Raw genomic sequence first — 20,617 nt, 5'->3', positions numbered from 1 at the left:
TTTGCGCGGCAAATACACTTTGGTTTCATAAATAATTTGATGTAGTGATGGGAACATACATTCGTGCACAAAATTATATAAAATAAAACCGCGATTAGTTTTCATTCTCAAATATGTACATACATATGTAAGTAATGTGTATATGTACATTAGGGTGGACTTATTTTGTATGAAATTTCTAAGGCCATGCTCTCACCCCTTCATATATAGCCTTTTTGTATCCTTAATCCATTAAAGAAAGAAAAAGTAAAAAATAATTTGTTTTAGGCGGTGCGCAACGGCTTTAAAGTTTATTACGCATATTTCAGATTCATCTAGATGCCGTATACCTTATTTTATACTTTGACAGTATTTTAAAAAGTATCTTAATCACTTTCCCGAGCTTTTTAACAAGGGATGAAGTTGTTGATAAAATTCAAGTCCCTGGGAGACAATTACAACTTAAAAATAACAATAATAACGAATAATCAAGGACTTTTAGAGTACAACTTATAAATATTACGGTCTCTGAAAAATAAGAGTCAATATCGTTGTATCCTAAGCCAGCATTTCTTCGACGAAAATTTTTATTGGCGAACGCAAAAGTGATAGTTAATCTTCAAAATTGTAAAATAGAATCTCTATTTTATTGTGAGTCACAAAAAAAAAATGGTGAGTCGGGGATCGAACTCGGTCCTTTTTGTTCGAAGACAGAAGCTCTACTGGCTAGGCTACGTCCAACTGTTAATATTCATGAAATAAATTTCTACTTGACTCTTTCATTCGAGCGAAACCAAAAAGTTAACATGTTAAAATCACTTTCTCGTTTAAATTTTCTTTTTCGGCCATGTCTGTCGCGCAAAGTCAAATTGTTTTGTGCATTTGAGAAAATTGCAATGCAAAGGTAACTTTACAAAACAAACATGAGAACGGCTAATTTGCAATGACTTTTAATGCTGCGTTCCGACTATTACAATTTCGAAACGAAATGATATAATGACGTGTAGATGTGGTGGATTTAGCTTATTTCAGTCTCGCAGTCAGATGTGGCTAGTTTAAATCAGAGCAATGTTTAATACCTATGTAAGTACCTTAATAGTTCCAAAGGTATATAAAAATTTGTAGCTAGGTAAGGTAAAAGGTACCCAATTATTTTTATACCTAGGTAAGGTAAAAGGTACCACTAAATTGTACCTAGGTAAAAGTATCTAGGTATGTCCCAACACTGCAGCTTGGTCTTCACATATTGTCGGGAAATATTAAACCTTATGGGCTGGGACATCTTCATAGGGAATTCTTCCTAACTCCGCGCAAGTCCACAGTGTTGTTCCTTCGATGTCTTGTGCTTCCGTTTTCCTGCAGTTTTGGTACCCTTGCAGAGGGTAGGGGAGTGTAGGGTAATTTGACGAGTAGGGTAATGTGACGAACTCGTCGAATCTCATATATGACGTCACGACAAAAATTTCAAATAAATGTAGTCGTCTCCCCTTATCGTATCGACAATGTATTTACAGTAATATTAATAAGAAGTCCCGTAATTTGTTCGTGAGGTAATTTTCGCTAAAAATGTGATGCGCAAACTAGCAAACCTATTCAATTTACTTGTGTTTCAGCAGTACCAGAGCAAAGATGAGTGGAAAATAAAATCAGGCAAATATATGCACGTATACATGAGATCTTTATCAACAGTTTTTGGTACCTCGCGTTTTTTTCTTTTGCGCCGTTTGAGAGTGACACCGTTTTTGCTCCAAGTCTACCTTGTAGGGTATCGTGACGAACTTTTTGTAGGGTATTGTGACGAACTTTTTTTATTCAAGAATTTTAATTGTTATCGTTAATTATTTGTAAAAAAAATATAATAATACCGGATAACATTTACTGCTGCAGTTTTATTGTTGTTTTTAATAGTGAGGTCAGTTTAATTTAATTAAACAAAAAAAATTTTTTTTAATTTAAAAAATTGCACTTTGACTATTTTTTTTTGTAAGTTTCGGTATTATCTTATTACTTCTTTCTTTTCCGTATCGAAAATAACTTTTCCGTAAGTTATATATAAAAAAATTTTTTTTTTGTTTGTGAAAAGGATGATTTACACCAAACGCTCTGTGATTTGGCTACGTTGAAATTTCGAATACAAATTTTTCAGAAATATGCTCAGTAAATGTAAGTAACTTTCTGCTTTTACATTTTTAAAAAATATTGATTTTTGGAGAAGTTACATTAAAGAACAAATCGTTCGTCATATTACCCTACAACTTTTGAAAGTGCAAAAAAAGAAGGGTTCACGCCAAACGCTGTGGCACTTGGCTCCATTGGAATTTCGAATCCGAATTTTACAGGGATATGCTCAGTAGATGTAAGCAACTTTCTGCGTTTACACTTTTGAAAAATATTGATTGATAGAAAAGTTACATTAAAAAAACGAATTGTTCGTCACCTTACCCTACACTCCCCTATTATGATTTCAGTCAGAAGTTTGCAACGCAGTGAAGGAGACGTTTCCGACCCTACAAAGTATATATATTCTTGATCAGCATCACTAGACTAGTCGATTTTTTTTATATCCAGACAAACTAGCGGGGTTTTCCAAAAGTTTTCTATCTTAAGCTTCTTAACATACTAATAAAGACTCCAAGACCTTTAATTCAAAAAGGGACTCATGAAAACTGACAAAATTGTTAACCGTTCATTTTAAAAAGCCCCCTATCTTGTTTTGCGTATAATTTTTGAACGGAATTTCGAATTTAGCATTAGTCGTTTAAAAACTAGAATCCGTAGAAATCGGACCTTTTTTTATATCCCGCCAAACTAGCAGGGTTTTCCAAAAGTTTTCTATCTTAAGCTTCTTAACATACTAATGATGACCCCAAGACCTTTAATTCAAAAATGTTGACCAAAATGTTAATTTTAAAAAGCCGCCTATCTTGTTATACCCTTGTAGAGGGTATTATAATTTCACTCAGATGTTTGCAACGCAGTGAAGGAGACGGTTCCGACCACATAAAGTATATATATTCTTGATCAGCACCGATAGCCGAGTATATCTAGCCATGTCCGTCTGTCCGTTTCTATGCGAACTAGTCTCTCAGTTTTAAAGATATCGTGATGAAACTTTCCCGAAAGTCTTCTTTCTATTGCATGTAGTACATATGTCGGAGCGAGCCGGATCGGACCACTATATCTTAAGGCTCCCATAGGAATATTCAAACAAATATAAGAAAATTCATTGTAACTTTGTAGGAAGTAGGCGTTTTGATTCTTGACTACTTAAAAACAAAATTTAAATAAATAGAAACGCTGAATCTGGCATTCCTGGAACTGCACCGAGTGAGCATTCTTTTATCTACAAGGGTTTATAAGCTTCGGCTGGCCGAAGGTAGCTTCCTTTCTTGTTTTGTGTATTATTTTTGAACGCAATTTCGGATTTTAGCATATGACCTCTTATTTTTCGCGTTTTATCAGCGAAAATAAGAATGATAAATAAAACAAGAGAGAACGCTATAGTCGAGTGCCTCGACTATTAGATACCCGTTTCTCAGCTAAACAACTTAATAGAAATATGCCTTCTTATATGTTTTTCGCCGCTCGATTTTTACCCAGGGATCTCTTTCTAGAAGAGGCTTTCTAGAACTTTCAATTCAGCCTAGCACATCTTCCGTCTCTCTCTAGCGCAGGTGAATGCACTTGTGAAAAACTTATACGAGCAAAAAGAGACAAAATGCGCGCCCCATTTCAAATAATTTAAAATTTGCATTAACATAATGTGAATTAGAGTGACCACAGAAAAAGTCAGATTTTTTCCAATGCCATTTTCTAGATGGCGTTAGTGTATATTGTATTGCGCCATCTACCGCCAGATATTGGTACTACTGGTCATGAAAGGCGGAAATGTAGGCGCTGCAGGTTAAAGCGTTTATTGGGTTTGTGGGCGTTAGAGTGGGCGTGGCTATTTTTTACTTGGCCAATCGATAGGTATTGACGAAGCAAATACATATCAGTTACTATTTTCATAATAGCTTCAAAACTGTCGGCGTTAGAGGGGTCTTGTGGGCGTTAGAGGGGGCGTGGCACCTTTTTGAAACAAACTTGCGCTGCGTAGGAGCTCCTAGAATCTGCATGCAAAGTGCCAATCTTCTAGCTTTTATAGTTTCCGAGATCTCAGCGTTCATACGGACAGACAGACAGACAGACAGACAGACAGACGGACAGACGGACAGACAGACGGACAGACGGACATGGCTAGATCGACTCGGCTAGTGATCCTGATCAAGAATATATATACTTTATGGGGTCGGAAACGCTTCCTTCTAGCTGTTACATACTTTTGCACGAATACAATATACCCTTTTACTCTACGAGTAACGGGTATAAACATCGAAAGGAAGCTAGCTTCGGCTAGTCGAAGCTTATATACCCTTGCAGATCATTTTTATTAAATTACAAATCGCAAAAATGTTAAAATTTGTATTATTCCGACATAATTTTTTCTATCCTTCCTACGGCAGCTGTATAATATAGTTGTCCGATATTTGTTAAATTTGGTTCGAAGTTCGGAAATATAAAGAAACAGTCATGTCCTAGAGTGGAAGAGAACACAATAAAAACCAAGGAAGCTATAATTTATTTCCTAGTATTTTCCCATTTATTTTCCAAACGTTCCTATGCACACAAAAAAAAAACTATGTAAAATAAACTATTTCATAGTAAAAACTGCCCCAACCCGTAAAAAATGGAAAATGGCCAAAAAAAATAGTAGATCACCAACAAAATAAGTAGTATTTAACCCGAAAAAAAATTGTTGGTTTTTTAAATTTATTTTTTTAACTATTTTTTATTTATTTATTTACTATGTTATATTAATTTATATGGAAGTTATAGACACTTACATTTCACAGATACTTAAACTTACAAATCAGGTTTTTTTCCAACCGGGGCCGCAACCATCGGAGCCGAGCACTCTATCCACTAGGCCACAGAAGAATGATTTTCGTAGAGGAAAATCTATAGACTTAAAATCAACATTAAACAAAAACAAAAAAAACATCATCTGCAAAAGCGAGATTTGAACTCACGACCCAGAGATTAAGAGTCGGATACTCTAACCACCCTATGTCCAGAAAAATAGTTGATATACAATTTATAAATGTACTTTAAAACAACAAAATATATGAAGGAAAACAAGAAAGGAAGCTAACTTCGGCAAGCCAAAGTTAAATACCTTTGCAGATAAAATAAAAAGTCAAAGATATACGCGGCATTTTTAATAATTTGTACAAATTTTTATTGTTGAGCTGAACCGAAAACTTTTTTTGTTATTATTATTATTATCTTTGAACTTAGCTCTGAGCACTGAACTGAACTCATAAACACTTTGAACTCAACTGAACTGAATACGTTTTGGTTGTTATGATTTCAAATTCAAGTTCAAAATCACCACGCCTACATGACATTTAAAATAAAGTCTTACTATTCCTATGGGAGCCATACGATATAGTGGTCCAAACTGGCTCGTTCCGACATATGTACTACCTGCAATAGAAAGAAGACTTTTGGGAAAGTTTCACAGCGATAGCTTTAAAACTGAGAGACTAGTTCGCATAGAAACGGACAGACGGACATGGCTAGATGGACTCGGCTATTGATGCTGATCAAGAATATATATACTTTATGTGGTCCTTCACTACGTTGCATACATCTGACCAAAATTAAGGTGTGTTTCAAAATTATACGACACCAACACACTTTTTTTTTTGCAAATTTGTAGAGTTGTTTTTGTTTATAGAAAGCGAAACATTTAAATGCAGATGGAAAGAACAATGTATGATGTGTACGAAAAAAATACCACGCGTCTTTGATCCTCTATTTAAGGACTTACCGCTAATTTTTCGAAATATAGTCTACTTTTCGGCTATGTGCGATTGTTTCATAATTATACGACACCATCGATTTTCTCCGGTTCCGATGATCAAACTTAACCGAGATTTTTTTCGTAAACTAAAAGATTCCATTTTGAGAGTATCCTGCCCAAAGGTCCTTCCAATCCTCGACCCATACATAAATATTGAATATTTCTCTCTATACCTTAAAAAAAGTAGTTTTTTGGAGTCATATCCCACAATTCGTCTTAACTTTTGTCTGGTCAATATTCTTAACACTATCGAATCAAATAAGGATCCTATTCAGTTCTTTACCTTATGCATTCCAAAAATATTCAATTTTTGTCGATACTTCGTCTGAAAATGAAAAATTTTTTCTTCAAAACCTTAATAAACTTTTTACATTTCATGCTGGAACATTAGAAACGCGACCCACAGTGAATGAAATCCCATAAAGAAAGCACTCAAATTTATATGAAAAAATTTCAAAACAAGAGAGAACGCTATAGTCGGGTGCCCCGACGGTTGCTTAGCTAAAGGGAGTGCGATAGAGATGGAGATATAAAATTTTGATCGGGCATAACTTTTAAACGAATGGTCTGATTTGAAAAATTTCTTCTACGTTTCGAAAGGTATAAAGAAACACAACAAAATAGCAATTATACTTCTCAAAAATCTCTAAAAATGTGGGAGCCAGACACATTTTAAAATTGTTTGTGGGCGTTAGAGGGGGCGTGGCGCTTAGCTAATATATACTTGCGCTGCGTAGGAAGCCCAAAAATATGTGTGGGTAATTCCAACTTTCTAGCTTTTATAGTTTCCGAGATCTCAGCGTTCATACGGACAGACAGATGGACATGGCTATATCGACTCGGCTAGTGACCCTGATCAAGAATATATATACCATATAGGGTCGGAAACGCTTCCTTCTCCTTGCATACAATATAACCTTTTACTCTACACACAAAAAAATTAGCTAAGTAAAATTAACCAATGAAGATAGATCAGAAACTATAAAAAATAGTAAGGGAGAGTGGGGCAATTTCGTCAGCATTTTTTCATCTTGAGACACGTTATCATATTTTTATTTTTATTGTTGAATACGGTTGGCACCAAGCTTTAAGATATGACATTCCCCTTTTTTTTTAATTACCTTGGTGATTTATAAAAAATTAAAAAGTAAAACCAATATACTGGGGCAATCCGGGCACATAGGGGGGTAAAATCGCCACACCACTGGGGCAATTTCGTCACCTGAAAAATGTAGGGAATTTTACGCCTGTAAATATGCTACACTGATCAAACGTACCATTTTTGTTGACGTCCTATGTTTGTTGCTGCTGCCGGTAGTCTTTTCGTTAGCCAGCTCGTCAAATAAAAAAATATGTATTTAAAATAGGTGCGAAGCATAGCATAGGGTGGCGAATTTTCCCCACACAGTACTTTTTTAGAAATAATTATTTTTCTTCCGAAATTAGGCGCGATGTTAAAAATTACTAACGCTGAAATGCACATTATAGCACTGTGTATTATATAAAAAAACCGCTATCTTATAAGACTTATGAATACCAAGATATTGCAGGTGACGAAAATGGCCCAGTGACGAAATTACCCCACTCTCCCCTACTTTAACAATAAAAATAGTCGTCCGTGTATTTGTTTTTGCTTTGGGAACTATTAAAAAGTTGTGTGTATTTTGATTTTGTACCTTAACACTATTTTAAATTGTTGTTTAACTATAAACAATAGTTACCTTAACGTAACTTCTTAGGGCCTGTCCATATATTACGTAATCATCTAGGGGGGGGGGTCCACCAAATGATTACTCTAGTGCAATTTTTTTTTTTTTGTATGAAGAATTGATTACATGGGGGGGGGTCAAAAATCGCCGAAATTGTGATTACGTAATATATGGACAGCCCCTTACCATAAAAGTATGCAACAGTAATTTCACAAATCTTCTGCGACGCCTTATTTCTAATTCCCAACTGAGTCTAGCCCTTCATGAACCAAGCCCAAGTCAGATTCTGAGTCATTACTATTTTTTATAGTAGCCCTTACGTTTACGTATTACTTAAGAGTAACTATTTTCTTGGTAGAATTGACAGTTTTTGTGGTTGGGGACTGTTTGACAATTATAACATTTAAGTTAAGTTTTTTTTTGGTGTGTACGAGTAACGGGTATAAAAACTTCAAAGTGGCGCAGACTGAGCATCGCGTTTCTAATGTTCCAGCATGAAATGTAAAAAGTTTATTAAGGTTTTGAAGACGAAGAAGTATCGACCAAAATCGAATTGAGATAAATACGGTGTTTTTCCAAACGGGCAGTTCTTAAGGGGGGAGATACATATAAAACTGTAATTTTTTCAAGTTTTTCGTGATTTTTTTAACAAATAAGGAATTGTGCTGGGATTTCGTAACTTGGCATGTTGATTAAATTGTTCTTATATAATTTTACCCAATTTTTATTTTGCTTCTATCTTTCGAAATGGCGGCCCTGGGAAATTTTTTGTCAAGCTATATTAAAAAAAAGTAGGCCAGCTGCGGATCGTCCACAGGTCGCTGTGTAGATACGATTTTTATGAAACTAAGTTTATTTTGTTAAGAAATAATGTAGAAACTGTCTGAACCTAACTTACGTAGAATATCTCAAAAACTATGGTTGTGGCACACTTTCAAACCTTTTTTTATTGTTTTTGGCTATCAAAAAATACTTAAACGTACAAATTTCTACAAATTTTAGACAGTGGCTAATTTTATTACAAACATTTCTGTAAAAGCAGCATGATGATCGAGGCATTACTTTACACGATCCGCAGCTGGGGAAAACGTGGTTTCGAGAAAAAGGCATTTAAAGTAACGGAATATATCTACTGCACAAGGAAGGAGGGTGCCGTCATCCTGGTATAAGTTCCAAAATAGGCAGAATTTCTTTCACACATTTTTAGTGAGTTATTCTACCAATTTAAGGAATAAAAAAAATTTCATTTTTTATTTTTTCTATATAAATCTCCCCCTTAAAAAAATGATTTTGGAGGTCTGTTTCGTGGACGTAATGAATGAACTGAACAGGATTCTTATTTGATTCAAATGTTTTAAGAATATGGACCAGACGAAAGTTAAGACGAATTGCGGAATATGACTTCAAACAAGAAAGGAAGCTAGCTTCGGCCAGCCGAAGCTTATATACCTTTGCAGATAAAGTAAATACCTATAGTTTAATGCTCACTCGGTGCAGTTCCAGGGATTCCATATTCAGCGTGCCTATTTTAATTTTGTTTTTACGTTATCAAAAATCAAAACGCCTACTTCCTACAAAGTTACAATGAATTTTCTTATATTTGTTTGAATATTCCTATGGGAGCCTTAAGATATAGTGGTCCGATCCGGCTCGCTCCGACATATGTACTACCTGCAATAGAAAGAAGACTTTCGGGAAAGTTTCATCGCGATAACTTTAAAACTGAGAGACTAGTTCGCATAGAAAAGGACAGACGGACAGACGGACATGGCTAGATCGGCTCGTCTAGTGATGCTGATCAAGAATATATATACTTTATGTGGTCGGAAACGTCTCCTTCACTGCGTTGCAAACATCTGACTGAAATTATAATACCCTCTGCAAGGGTATAAAAATGAGAATGAAATGATAATGAGAAATATTCATTATTTATGTATGGGTCGAAGATTGGAAGGATCAAATATCCAGCCCATAGCTTGATTACTCATAAAATCGAATCGTTTAGTTTATATTTAGGCAGAAAAAAATTTCGGTTAAGTTTGATCACTGTAACCGGAAAAAATCAATTTTGTCGTATAATTAAAAAACAATTGCAAATAGCCAAAAAATAGACTATATTTCGAAAAATTAGCGGTAAGACTTTAAAAAGAGGATGGTATTTTTTTTCTTACACATGATACATTGTTCTTTCGATCTGCATTTAAATATTTTGCTTTCTATAAACAACTACAATTCTACAAAATTAAAAAAATGTCTTGGTGTCGTATAGTTTTGAAATATACATAAAGAAAACAAGCAGTTTAAAACACGTACATTACCACCTTATCGGAGCGGGTTATATTTTCCGATGTATTCATCTATATATTTTTTTACTTACTAATCAGGATGGCGAAACTTTGAGCCAAAATGGGCATGACGTCTCTAGTACAAATGTACAAATACAGATTTAAGATCCACTTAAGGTAAATACGTATTTGTAAATGTCACAGAAAAGGTCTACAGAAAAACCAGAAGTTTCGTGTTGTACAAAGAAAACCTCTCATCCTTTTAACACAAAAGGGGGTAGTTGGGGATAAACAGGCACGCATTTGCAATCTATTTTTCACTAATTAATCAAAAATAAATAAACTGGATCATCGATGATTCGCGGCGACAGGCCCAGCCCAGGCAAGGCGATTGCAGGTGGAGTGGGGAAGAGCGTTGAACGTGAGTCCCACAGATGATCTTCTGCTTAATAAAGGGCGACGTGATGTCTACCCTCTTAATTTACTTAAAATAAAGACACAAGTTAGGCTATGTTGTATTCTTTAATTAGTAAAGCTTGGAGATGGCTTGCGAATGGTTGGTGCGGGATGAGCTGGGAATGGATTTGGTCGGAAAGGCAACTAGGCAATCGGGTGTCTCTCATATGTTGACGAGTTTTAAATGTCGCGCAGCGCTTTCTTGGAAAAATTAAAAATTCCTTTTCCTTTTAATTAAAACGAACTTTATCTTCCCCTTTGATTTTGCCGCCATTGAAAATAAAAAGCATCATTTATAAAACCATCCCTAAGGAATTGCTAATTTTTTTTAGTGCAGAGTGAAGCACAGCTTATCTGTTTTTACACCCTAGTAGAAGGGTAATACTTAAAGAGTATCTACATATCCGACTTTTTGCTTTTCCGATAATTGTAGCAGCAGAGCGCAAGATTTCTTGGGCCCGGCGCAAGGGAAAAAAGTCCAACACCACCTGTAGCACATCAAGGGAGCAGTCAATGTGGCAGTGCTGCAGGTGCAAGTAACAATCACCCATTATTCCGAGCATGCTCCTCATCCGCGTGTCCTGATATTTGTGATCATAGTACAAAGCCATTGGGCAATGCTTACGGCACCGAATCATTTAGAAGGTAAGAAAGTTTTTTTGTCCAAGTCTATCACTTCAAATTATATTCAATTCTCCAGCTATGAAACAGCGGAGCGCGCCACCTTCGAGGACTCCACGGCAAAATTTTCGATCAGCCGCAGTCGTACAGATTGCACGGAGGTGAGCGACGAGACGACGTCGGGAATATCATTTAAAACGGAGCCCTTCGGGCCGCCCAGCAGTCCCGAGTCTACCAACGATAGCAAAATTGGGCGCAGCCTTGATGACTGTTCCGGGTGTGGGCGGCAAATTCAGGTAATGATTAATTTAAGCGATTCGATTGATTAAATAATAATAAATGTACACTTTATGTTATTTTTCATTTGCTTATGCTAAAAAAGGTTATTTTAAATTACACTGTGCAACCAAATGAATGATTTTGAAATTTACCTCCATGGATGCTATATTTTTGGATTCGTTACAAATTCCCAAGTTAAACTGTGTTTTCCAATAAGTTACCCGACGCAAGAATTCTTAGCACAAGGACCTCAAAGTTCGAAAAATGCTGAAATTGGCCAACTTTTTTTCCAGAGGTCTTAAAGGCAAACGAATTCATGATTTGTTTTGATGTTAAAGTTTTTTAAAAGATACACTCTTTATCTATTAATTCCCATACTTAGAATAATTAGATGATTTTTTTGAAGGGAGAAACAAATTTTAAAAAGCATAGTTAAAAAAAAATAAAAGTATACAGCTCAGGTCAAAATAGTAGTAGTGTTGCCGGCCTGTGTTTTTAAAAGTTTGTTGTTCTGTTGTTGTTCTACTCTGGGATATGGCTCTTTTTTAATATTTCCGAATTTCGGTTTTAATTTTATCAAAATCGAACTACTATATCATATAGCTGCCATAGGAACGATCGGAAAACTGATAAGAAATAATAGGAAATTTAACATGTTTGCGACTTGTAAATTAATAGGAATAATCTGCAAGGGTATATAAGCTTCGGCTGGCCGAAGCTAGCTTCCTTTCTTGTTTTAAGTCTGTTCACCGCATCAAATTGGTTGTGAATAACGGTGAACAAAGCTTCTAAGCTTTATGTGACTTAAATAATGATGGAAGATTTAATGCAATTATATAGAATCCTAGCAATTTTTTGACATAGTTATCAGTACAGTACAATACAGAATCTCGAAGATGTCTGAAATGAAAACATTAAATGTTCCTATTTATTTCAAAACGCGATTTCACAACTAATAAAAATAAGAATAATAAAATAATAAAAAAAAAGATTTTCTGAAAATAAAAAAGTGTTTTTACGAACCCTATTTCTAGGATCGTTTCTACCTCTCCGCTGTGGAAAAACGATGGCACGCCAGCTGCTTACAGTGCTACGCCTGTCGGCAACCGCTGGAACGGGAATCCTCATGCTACTCACGTGACGGCAACATTTATTGCAAAAACGATTATTATAGGTAAGTCGCTAAGCCATTGGGCCAGAGCCTTACCATTGAAGAAAATTCCTATACTATACGGAGCAGTGTTTGAATCTCCGGCTAGGAGCTTCTGGGAAGCGAGTGCGAAGAGGGAAGAACTGATGAATCAGATAAAGCTGCGACTGCATGCCAAGACATTGACTAGAAAATTATTTCCAAACACGCGAGTGTTTATGCACGCGGATGCCTTTAAAATCTGTTCATTGTTTTCGAGCCACTGTGCGAAGACGAAGGCGGCAAACGCGATCGCGAATTCGCCAGGGGAAGCAGACCGCAACGAAGACATCAGCGACCGTCCGTTCGTGTGTGTTTTCTGCTGTTTGCTATTCAGCGCATTCTTAACAAGAAAGAAAGTTAGCTTCGGCCAGCCGAAGCTTATATACCCTTGCAGATCGTTCCTATTAACTTACAAATCGCAAAAATTTTAAATTTCGTATTATTTTAATATTATTTTTTCTATCCTGCCCTATTATAGCTGGGTAAGAATTTCCCTACTGCGCATATGAAATTTTAGATTTTCTTCAAACTCGGGTACTTTGAAGAGTTTGCCTTGGCTATCACCTGTGATTTTTTTGCCATTTGTAGGTGCCCATTTGTGGGCGCTATGAATTTTTGAAGATAAGAACTTAAAAAATGTTCTCAAACTTCAAATTAGTATATCTCGAGAAAGGCTTAGAAGAACAACGTGCAACTTTACACGTTTTTAAATGTGTACTGGGGGAGTTAGAAAATAATTTTCTTAAGTTTTTTGTTGTCCAATAAGTATGAATTTTAATTATTTGAAATTTTTTATCGCGGTTTTGAATGTCTTCTTCATCTTTTAAAAGAAACTTAACTATCCAAGATTGTCCATCTCATAACCAACTTAATTTATCCGAAGAAACATTTTTGTTTCTTTTCATCATTTCCAAGATATATATTTTTTATGCGAATTTAGAAAAACCCTATTTATATTTCCAATAAAAACAATTCTTATATGTTTAAGGTAAAAGTTTGCAGAATTCGATTACTCACTGATATTATGCACATATATTAATATCATAATTTTACCACCGTCCCTTCATATAGCTGCCATACAAATCGATGGATTTTCTTATTGTTAAGAAGGTAGGCTTTGAAAAAATTTTTAGTTTCAGATTGTAATTTTAATTTTTCAAAGCCTACTTTCTTAACAATAACAAAACTCATCGATTTGAGTTCTTATTTCAAAAAACACCGAAGCTAGAATTTTATTAACGTTTCCTTCCTATGGGAGCTATAAGATATAGTTGTCCGATCCGGTCGGTTCCGACTTATATACTATCTGCAATAGAAAGAAGACTTTTGGGAAAGTTTTAAGCCGATAGCTTTAAAACTGAGAGACTAGTTTGCGTAGAAACGGACAGACAGACGGACGGACAGACGGCCAGACGGACAGACGGGCATGGCTAGATCGACTCGTCTAGTGATGCTGATCAAGAATATATATACTTTATGGGGTCGGAAACGTCTCCTTCACCGCGTTGCAAAGTTCTGACTGAAATCATAATACCCTCTGCAAGGGTATAAAAACGCCCTACTCACCTGCTCAAGTCTCCTCACCGTCCGACCACCAACTTCTAGAGGACTGGGACATGTGGCTTCGCTAGCGTTGACAGTCTGGGTGGGTTTTCTAGCCCACAGCTCCCTCACTCCTCCACACACAGCCGCCGATGGCAGAAGCTGCAGTACTGCGATTTCGCGCATCGCAGCAGTCACGCAAGCTCCCAGAATGATCAGTACGAAATGTAACAGCAACGGATTATAACTACACGGAAATTCAATTCATTACTGCAGTCTTCTACAATTGTGAGACCTCAATTTTTGTTGAGTTTTTTCAGGGCTACTAATACGGCGGCGAGAGGTCCAGTAGGACAGGGCTAGAACCTGTTCTGCGGTACCGAATTAGTTTTCCATTCATGACAGAAACCATCGACTTAAGAAGCATAAATCCCCCACCCTGAAAACAAAATGGACTAAAAGGGGGCCTAATTACCTGAAAGCCATGCATTACCTAAAATGTTGGTCATGTGGAATATATTTTGTACGCAGCCTTAGATTTATTTTTGGTAATCGTTACGTAAAACAAGAAAGGAAGCTACCTTCGTCCAGCCGAAGCTTATATACCCTTGCAGATCATTCCTATTAACTTACAAATCGCAAAAAATTTTAAATTTTGTATTGTTTTTACATTAATTTTTCTGTCCTTCCCTACACCCAGAAAAATGATAGACAACATTTTAGGTCATGCATAGCCTAAAACATTTTAAATGGACTAAAAGTTCCTTTTTAGGTCATGTACTGCCTAAAAATTTAAATTTTTGGTATATTTGCCCTACTTTTTAGGTCCCGTATAGCCTAATATTTTAGGTCATCGTGGGCCTTAAAATTAATGCATTTTACCTAAATAAATTTGCACGGAACTCTGATACCGTTCTAGCGACGCTATAATTCCCAACCAGTTATAGCGCGGCTTGCATGGTAACCCACTTCGATCGTTGAATAAAACAGAGATTTCACTGCTGAACAGTGAAGCCTCTTCGCTCGTTTTTGTGTGTTGGAATAATGACGACTTCTTGAAGACTAAGCCGACATTGACCTCGAGTTAGCTATAAATTTCTCTGTATTTACTTTATAATATGAAACATTTTTCAGTACAAATTTTTAGGCCAAAGAAAGCCTAAAATTTTGGATAAGGGTTTTCTCATATTTTAAGGCAGCCAATTACCTAAAATCTAGGCCAAAAATTACCCCATTTTAGGCCATTAATGGCCTAACATTTTAGGTCATACAATCCTAAATTTTAGGCCATTCAAGGACTTAGCCCCAGTTTTAGGCCAATTTTAGGTCATTTGTAAATCCTAGAGTAGGAGAGAATATAATAAAAATCAACGGAGCTAGAATTCGTTTCCAATTAATCTCCAATTAATTTTTCGATCGTTCCTATGGCAGTTATATGATATAGTCGTCCGATTTTGATCAAATTAAAATTGAAATTCGGAAATATTTAAAAAGAGTCATATCCTAGAGTAGAAGAAAATACAATAAAAACCAAAGAAGCTAGAATTTATTTTCTATTACTTTTCCATTAATTTTCCGATCGTTCCTATGGCAGCTATATGATATAGTCGTCCGATTTTTTTAATATTTTATTCGAAATTCAGAAATATTTAAAAAATAACATCCCCAAGAGTAGAAGGTAATATTTCAAAAAACACCGAAGCTAAAATTTGTTAACGATTTTTTTTCCGATCCTTCCTATGGCAGCTATAAGATATAGTTCTCAGATCCGGTCGGTTCCGACTTATATACTAGAGGTCTGCATGAATGCATTCATTTCTCAGTCAACAGTACTGTACAGCAGTGTACTGCACTCAAGTATACTGAACTCATTTCTATCTGAACAGTATTTTCCATAACTCAAAAAATAGTGTACAACATTTTGGTGTTCTCATTTAGAGTGAGTGACAGTAAAAGTTGTACTCTCTATAAGTGAGTTCTATGCAATGTATCGTTTTACAACATTGTACACAAAACAAAATTATGGGTGCATATCGTGTGTTCTGTCAAACAACTGGGTTGCACCTAAGTTCCTTGAAAATTTAGTAGTTTGCAAAGCTTTGACATGGCAGCTTCTAAGGAAAACGACTCAAGCGCAATAAATTCGCAAGAATTGGTAAGTGATGATTAAAATAAATATTACATTGCCAATTGAGGTTAATGTATTGTTAAATCCGTTAAATAACTAAATATCTGCGTTTGTTTAGATGATTGTGTTTGTCCTTATATTAGTATAGAGTCGCCTAAACTGTGTTTGTATGTATGTATATAAAAATATGTGGTATTAAAGTATAACTGTGTTAAATCAGAATGCATCGTTGGAGAACTTAAATGAAGCGACCAGTTTTAAGCAACATGCGGCCAATATCAAATGCAAACTATTGAATGGACAATTCAAACTTTCGGCCAAACGAGGACGAAGCAAGGTTTGGGAGACTTTTTCCCGGATAGTCGACAAAAGCGGTGCCGAGCTAAATGATTTCGTTGCGTGCAACATTTGCAAAAGCGTGTACAAGTTCGAAAAAAGCACGTCAAATTTAGTTAAACACAGGTGCTACATCATGACGAGCTCCCGCAACCGCATCCATCCCGATGTTGATGTGGACACCGAAACAAAAAAAAAGTGCACCAAGCTAGTCACTGAATGGACCGTCCAAAATGGCCGACCTTTCAGTATTATAGCAGACTCCGGATTAAAGAACTTAGCACAATTTTTTATTTCTGTTGGTGCAAATGTCGGTCAAAATGTTAATATAGACTCATTATTGCCACATCCAACTAGTGTCTCACGAAACATCGGAGCACTTTATGAATTTCATTTTAATGAAATTAAAAAAGAAATAGTACATTGTAAGGCATTTGGATATAGCATAACCTCTGATATTTGGACAGACGATTTTTTTAAAGAATCGTACATATCCCTGACGATGCATTACATAAAGGAAGGAACCCTTAAAAACCGCTTGCTGGCAATAAAATCGATGAAGGGAGTTTCTTGTACCGGTAAGAATTATAAAATTTGTATAATTGCTTTGGTTTTAATATTAACAAAAACTGTATCTTAGGTGATAAAATAAGAAACAAAATAGAAAGTATTCTGGTCGATTTTGGATGCGATTTATCGGTGGATGCCCCAATAATTGTTACAGACAGAGGATCTAACATGAAAGCTGCATTCAGTGGATTAAATACATTAAATTGTGTTAACCACTTAGTACACAATGTTGTTGAAAAAGTGGTCAACCAGGTTCCTGAAATGAAGGAAATGGTAGATCGCTGCAGCAAAATTGTTAAATATTTCAAGAAATCAGGACAAAACAGCAGCCTAAAAAGTACTCTGAAAAGCTACTGTCCTACTCGATGGAATACGATATATAATCTTTTCCAATCAGTTGAGATTAATTGGATGGAAATAACAAATATATTAATGGAGAAAAATCAAATAAGTAGGATGCAGAACATTAACTTAGCCAACTTAAGTGCATTGGTTAGCCTTTTAGCTCCATATGAAAACTGTTCAAAAATACTAGAGGGCAACAGTTATCCTACTTTGCATCTTACTTTTCCCCACATTAACAATTTGAAAAAGATGTCCATAGTCAAAGAAAATGATGTGGAAATAGTCAAAAAATTTAAACTTTCGCTTCAAAACCTTTTGAAGACTGTTGTTGAAGATAATTTAAAGAATTTCCACATGGTCGCTCTCTTTTTGTTTCCACCGACAAATAAATTATCTCAATTTTTAGATTGTCAAAAACAAAAAACCATTGAAGAATGTGAGAAAATCATGATGAATATTCATTTAAATAGCCCAGTTCCCGAAAAAGAATGCCTGGAATCCAAACCACCAATAGATTCAATTTTCTTCGATTACTATCAACCCACTCAAGATACCAGCATATTGTCCCGTGTATCAAATGAAATTGTATCGTATCAAAATATTAACATAGCCTACGCTGAAGAATTTAATGTCTTGCAATGGTGGGAAAACAATAAGGAACAATTTCCGCTGTTATATAAGACCAGCTTAAAGATTTTAGCGGCTCCTGCGAGTAGTGCTGCATCTGAACGTGCTTTTTCAATAGCCAAAAATTTAATATCCGAAAAACGCAGCAAAATAGCCACCAGCGAGGATATGGTTAACAAAATAATGTTCTTGCATTCCAATATTGACGCTTTTAATGAATCCTTGTTAAAATAAAATGTTTAGAATTAATAATCACATATAACAAATAAATATATTTTTCACCCTAGCTAACAAATGTTGTTCTCAATTAAAACTTACTGAACAGTGTGTGAACTGCTCACCAATGCAGTGTACTCATTGTGTGCTGTACAATGTGTGTTTGAGTGAGCACAGTAGCTGTCATTACTGGCATTAGAACAATATTCACTCACATTCATTGAAAGTTGTACAGGAAAACTTGCACTCATTTTTAGAATGAATGATTCATTTGACCCTTTGGATGCATTCATGCAGGCCTCTATTATATACTACCTGCAATAGAAAGAAGACTTTTGGGAAAGTTTCAAGCCGATAGCTTCAAAACTGAGAGACTAGTTTGCATAGAAACGGACGGACAGACGGACATGGCTAGATCGACTCGTCTAGTGATGCTGATCAAGAATATATATACTTTATGGGATCGGAACCGTCTCCTTCACTGCGTTGCAAACTTCTGACTGAAATCATAATACCCTCTGCAAGGGTATAAAAATGGCTAGTGGACTAGATTTTTAGGTCAGAATTAGGTATTTTCTAAAAAGTTAAAATTTTTACTATTGATAGTAACATATTTGCTTATTTTAATTGCTTATCGAGTATTACTATAAAAGAGTAGATGTCATTTTGCATCATGTTCCCCCAGCCCAAACCATAAGAAATAAAATTCTGTAAAAAATTGGTTCTAAATCGTGTCTTAGAGGAGGTGTACACTAAGAAAGGACTTTTTCAAATTCGGCTCCTAAGGACTCCCAGGACTCTCAAAAAATCATTCCCACAGTTTAAAAAAAAACGGGGACGAAAGCTAACTTCGGCAATCCGAAGTTTTAATACCCTTGCAGATTTCACGAATGAAAACTTGACTAGAATAGCAACATGAATCACCATGACGGCAGTCCATGTAGTGACGAAGCGCACCAGGAGAGTGTGCGAAGGCGACTACTATTATATAGCCGCAAAATTGAAAATCTGCTGTGATAGTCCGATCGTAATGAGTAATACACCAATCGAAAGGTATTGCAAAAACTTAAAGGATTGCATACCAAGACTTTAAGAAAATCAATTGGCTTGGGAGAGATAGCGGTGAAAGTGAAATAGAGCAAGGGTCGAAATTTGGAGCTGTTGGGGCCGGTGGGGATAAATGCCCCCTCGCAATGCTTTAGTTGTATTCCTATTGAAAATACCCGTCATATGATAAAATCCGACGATCCGTTCAAAAGTTATAGCCAAAATAAGATTTTCTACGTCTTCCCAAAATGAAAATTAAATTCTGTTTGTCAGTTTGTCCAAAACATGATTTTTAAGTTTTGAAAATTTGATATGACGTTGATCATATCGATATAAAAAACTTTTGTTCTACCACTTCTGGAAAAACTCGCTAGTTTAGCGGGAAAACAGCTATAAATAGCTAAAATCCGGAATACCGTAACTTCTATACTACTAAACCAGACTTGTGCTGCATCTCGTTTGAAAGGTATTTTTAAATGCTATAAACGCCTTCTTTATGAAATTTGTGTAAATGTAATAGTTAAAATAATATGAACAGAAGAACATTTTTTTAAACTTTTTTTTTAGCTTCTTTTTAATTTTCTCAAAAACGGCTCTAACGATTTTCGTTAAAACTTTAAACTGAATAGCCCTTGAGATTCCTTAAATTTTGGTATATACAGTGGCTCCATCGCATAATCGGACACCTACTTTCATAAAATAAACATGCAAAAAAAATGAATAAAATGGTTTAAATTCGTCGTTTTTTTTGCTTTTACTTATACATAATGCTAATATCTTCCAAAAACATAAACAAAAATTACATATTTTCCACGAAAACACTTAGTTTTCCAACAAAAACAACAAAAAATCCGATTTTTAAGGTTCAACGAATAATCGGACACTCGCTAAATATGGTTATTTTTTATGGAACTTGCTGCAAACTTGGGGTTTTTGGCATTGAGATTACTTTGTAGTAGAAATTAAGAGAAGAAACCATCACTACACTGGAAAAAAAAGTTTAAATGGCTCCAAGGAAAGCCATTTTCTGTGAAACTTCGTCAGTTGATTGGAAAACTCAATTTCGAACTGAAAACTGTTCGGAAATTCACTGGATTGGTCGGAGAAGTCATTTTATGAAAGTAGGTGTCCGATTATGCGATGGAGCCACTGTAGCTCTAACGATTTTCGTTAAAACTTTAAACTGAAAAGCCCTTGAGATTCCTTAAAGTCACGTTTAAAAGTTATTTTTATACGAAAATAGACACTTTTGCCAGCACAAACTACTAACGCTCCCTGAGTATTGAATTTTGTGTGAGGGTATCCGAACTGTATTTTAGGGTCATGGAATCAGTAAATTTGCACTTAAGAGTTCCATATAGGAATCTTTTGTTCTAC

At 35.5% G+C, this 20,617-nt stretch overlaps 2 protein-coding genes across 5 annotated transcripts in view; one reads left to right on the top strand and one right to left on the bottom strand.

The window, feature by feature from the left end:
* Positions 1-20,617, bottom strand: part of LOC108054391 (uncharacterized) — a 132,625-nt gene that overhangs the window by 66,625 nt on the left and 45,383 nt on the right. Inside the window, exon 1 of one of the 2 annotated variants that reach the window (XM_070212189.1) lies at positions 13,996-14,534. The exons of the other annotated variant lie outside the window; for it this stretch is intronic. Coding sequence (XP_070068290.1) covers positions 13,996-14,157 — 162 coding nt within the window. The 5' untranslated portion in view covers positions 14,158-14,534. Of the gene's footprint in view, positions 1-13,995; positions 14,535-20,617 lie in introns of those variants that run through there. 2 annotated transcript variants of the gene reach the window in all.
* ap (apterous) overlaps positions 1-20,617 on the top strand; it is a 61,981-nt gene that overhangs the window by 10,826 nt on the left and 30,538 nt on the right. For 2 of the 3 annotated variants that reach the window (XM_044392713.2, XM_044392715.2), the window contains 3 exons: positions 10,771-10,982; positions 11,038-11,254; positions 12,272-12,411. In XM_044392713.2, coding sequence (XP_044248648.1) covers positions 10,771-10,982; positions 11,038-11,254; positions 12,272-12,411 — 569 coding nt within the window. The remainder of the gene's footprint in view (positions 1-10,770; positions 10,983-11,037; positions 11,255-12,271; positions 12,412-20,617) is intronic. The other variant, XM_044392714.2, reaches the window with a different exon arrangement.

The sequence above is a fragment of the Drosophila takahashii genome, chromosome 2R (assembly GCF_030179915.1).
Source record: "Drosophila takahashii strain IR98-3 E-12201 chromosome 2R, DtakHiC1v2, whole genome shotgun sequence".
In the NCBI taxonomy this organism is placed as follows: Eukaryota; Metazoa; Arthropoda; class Insecta; order Diptera; family Drosophilidae; genus Drosophila; species Drosophila takahashii.
The sequence above is the reverse complement of the archived record's forward strand: the minus strand, read 5'-3'. Positions and strand labels throughout refer to the sequence as shown.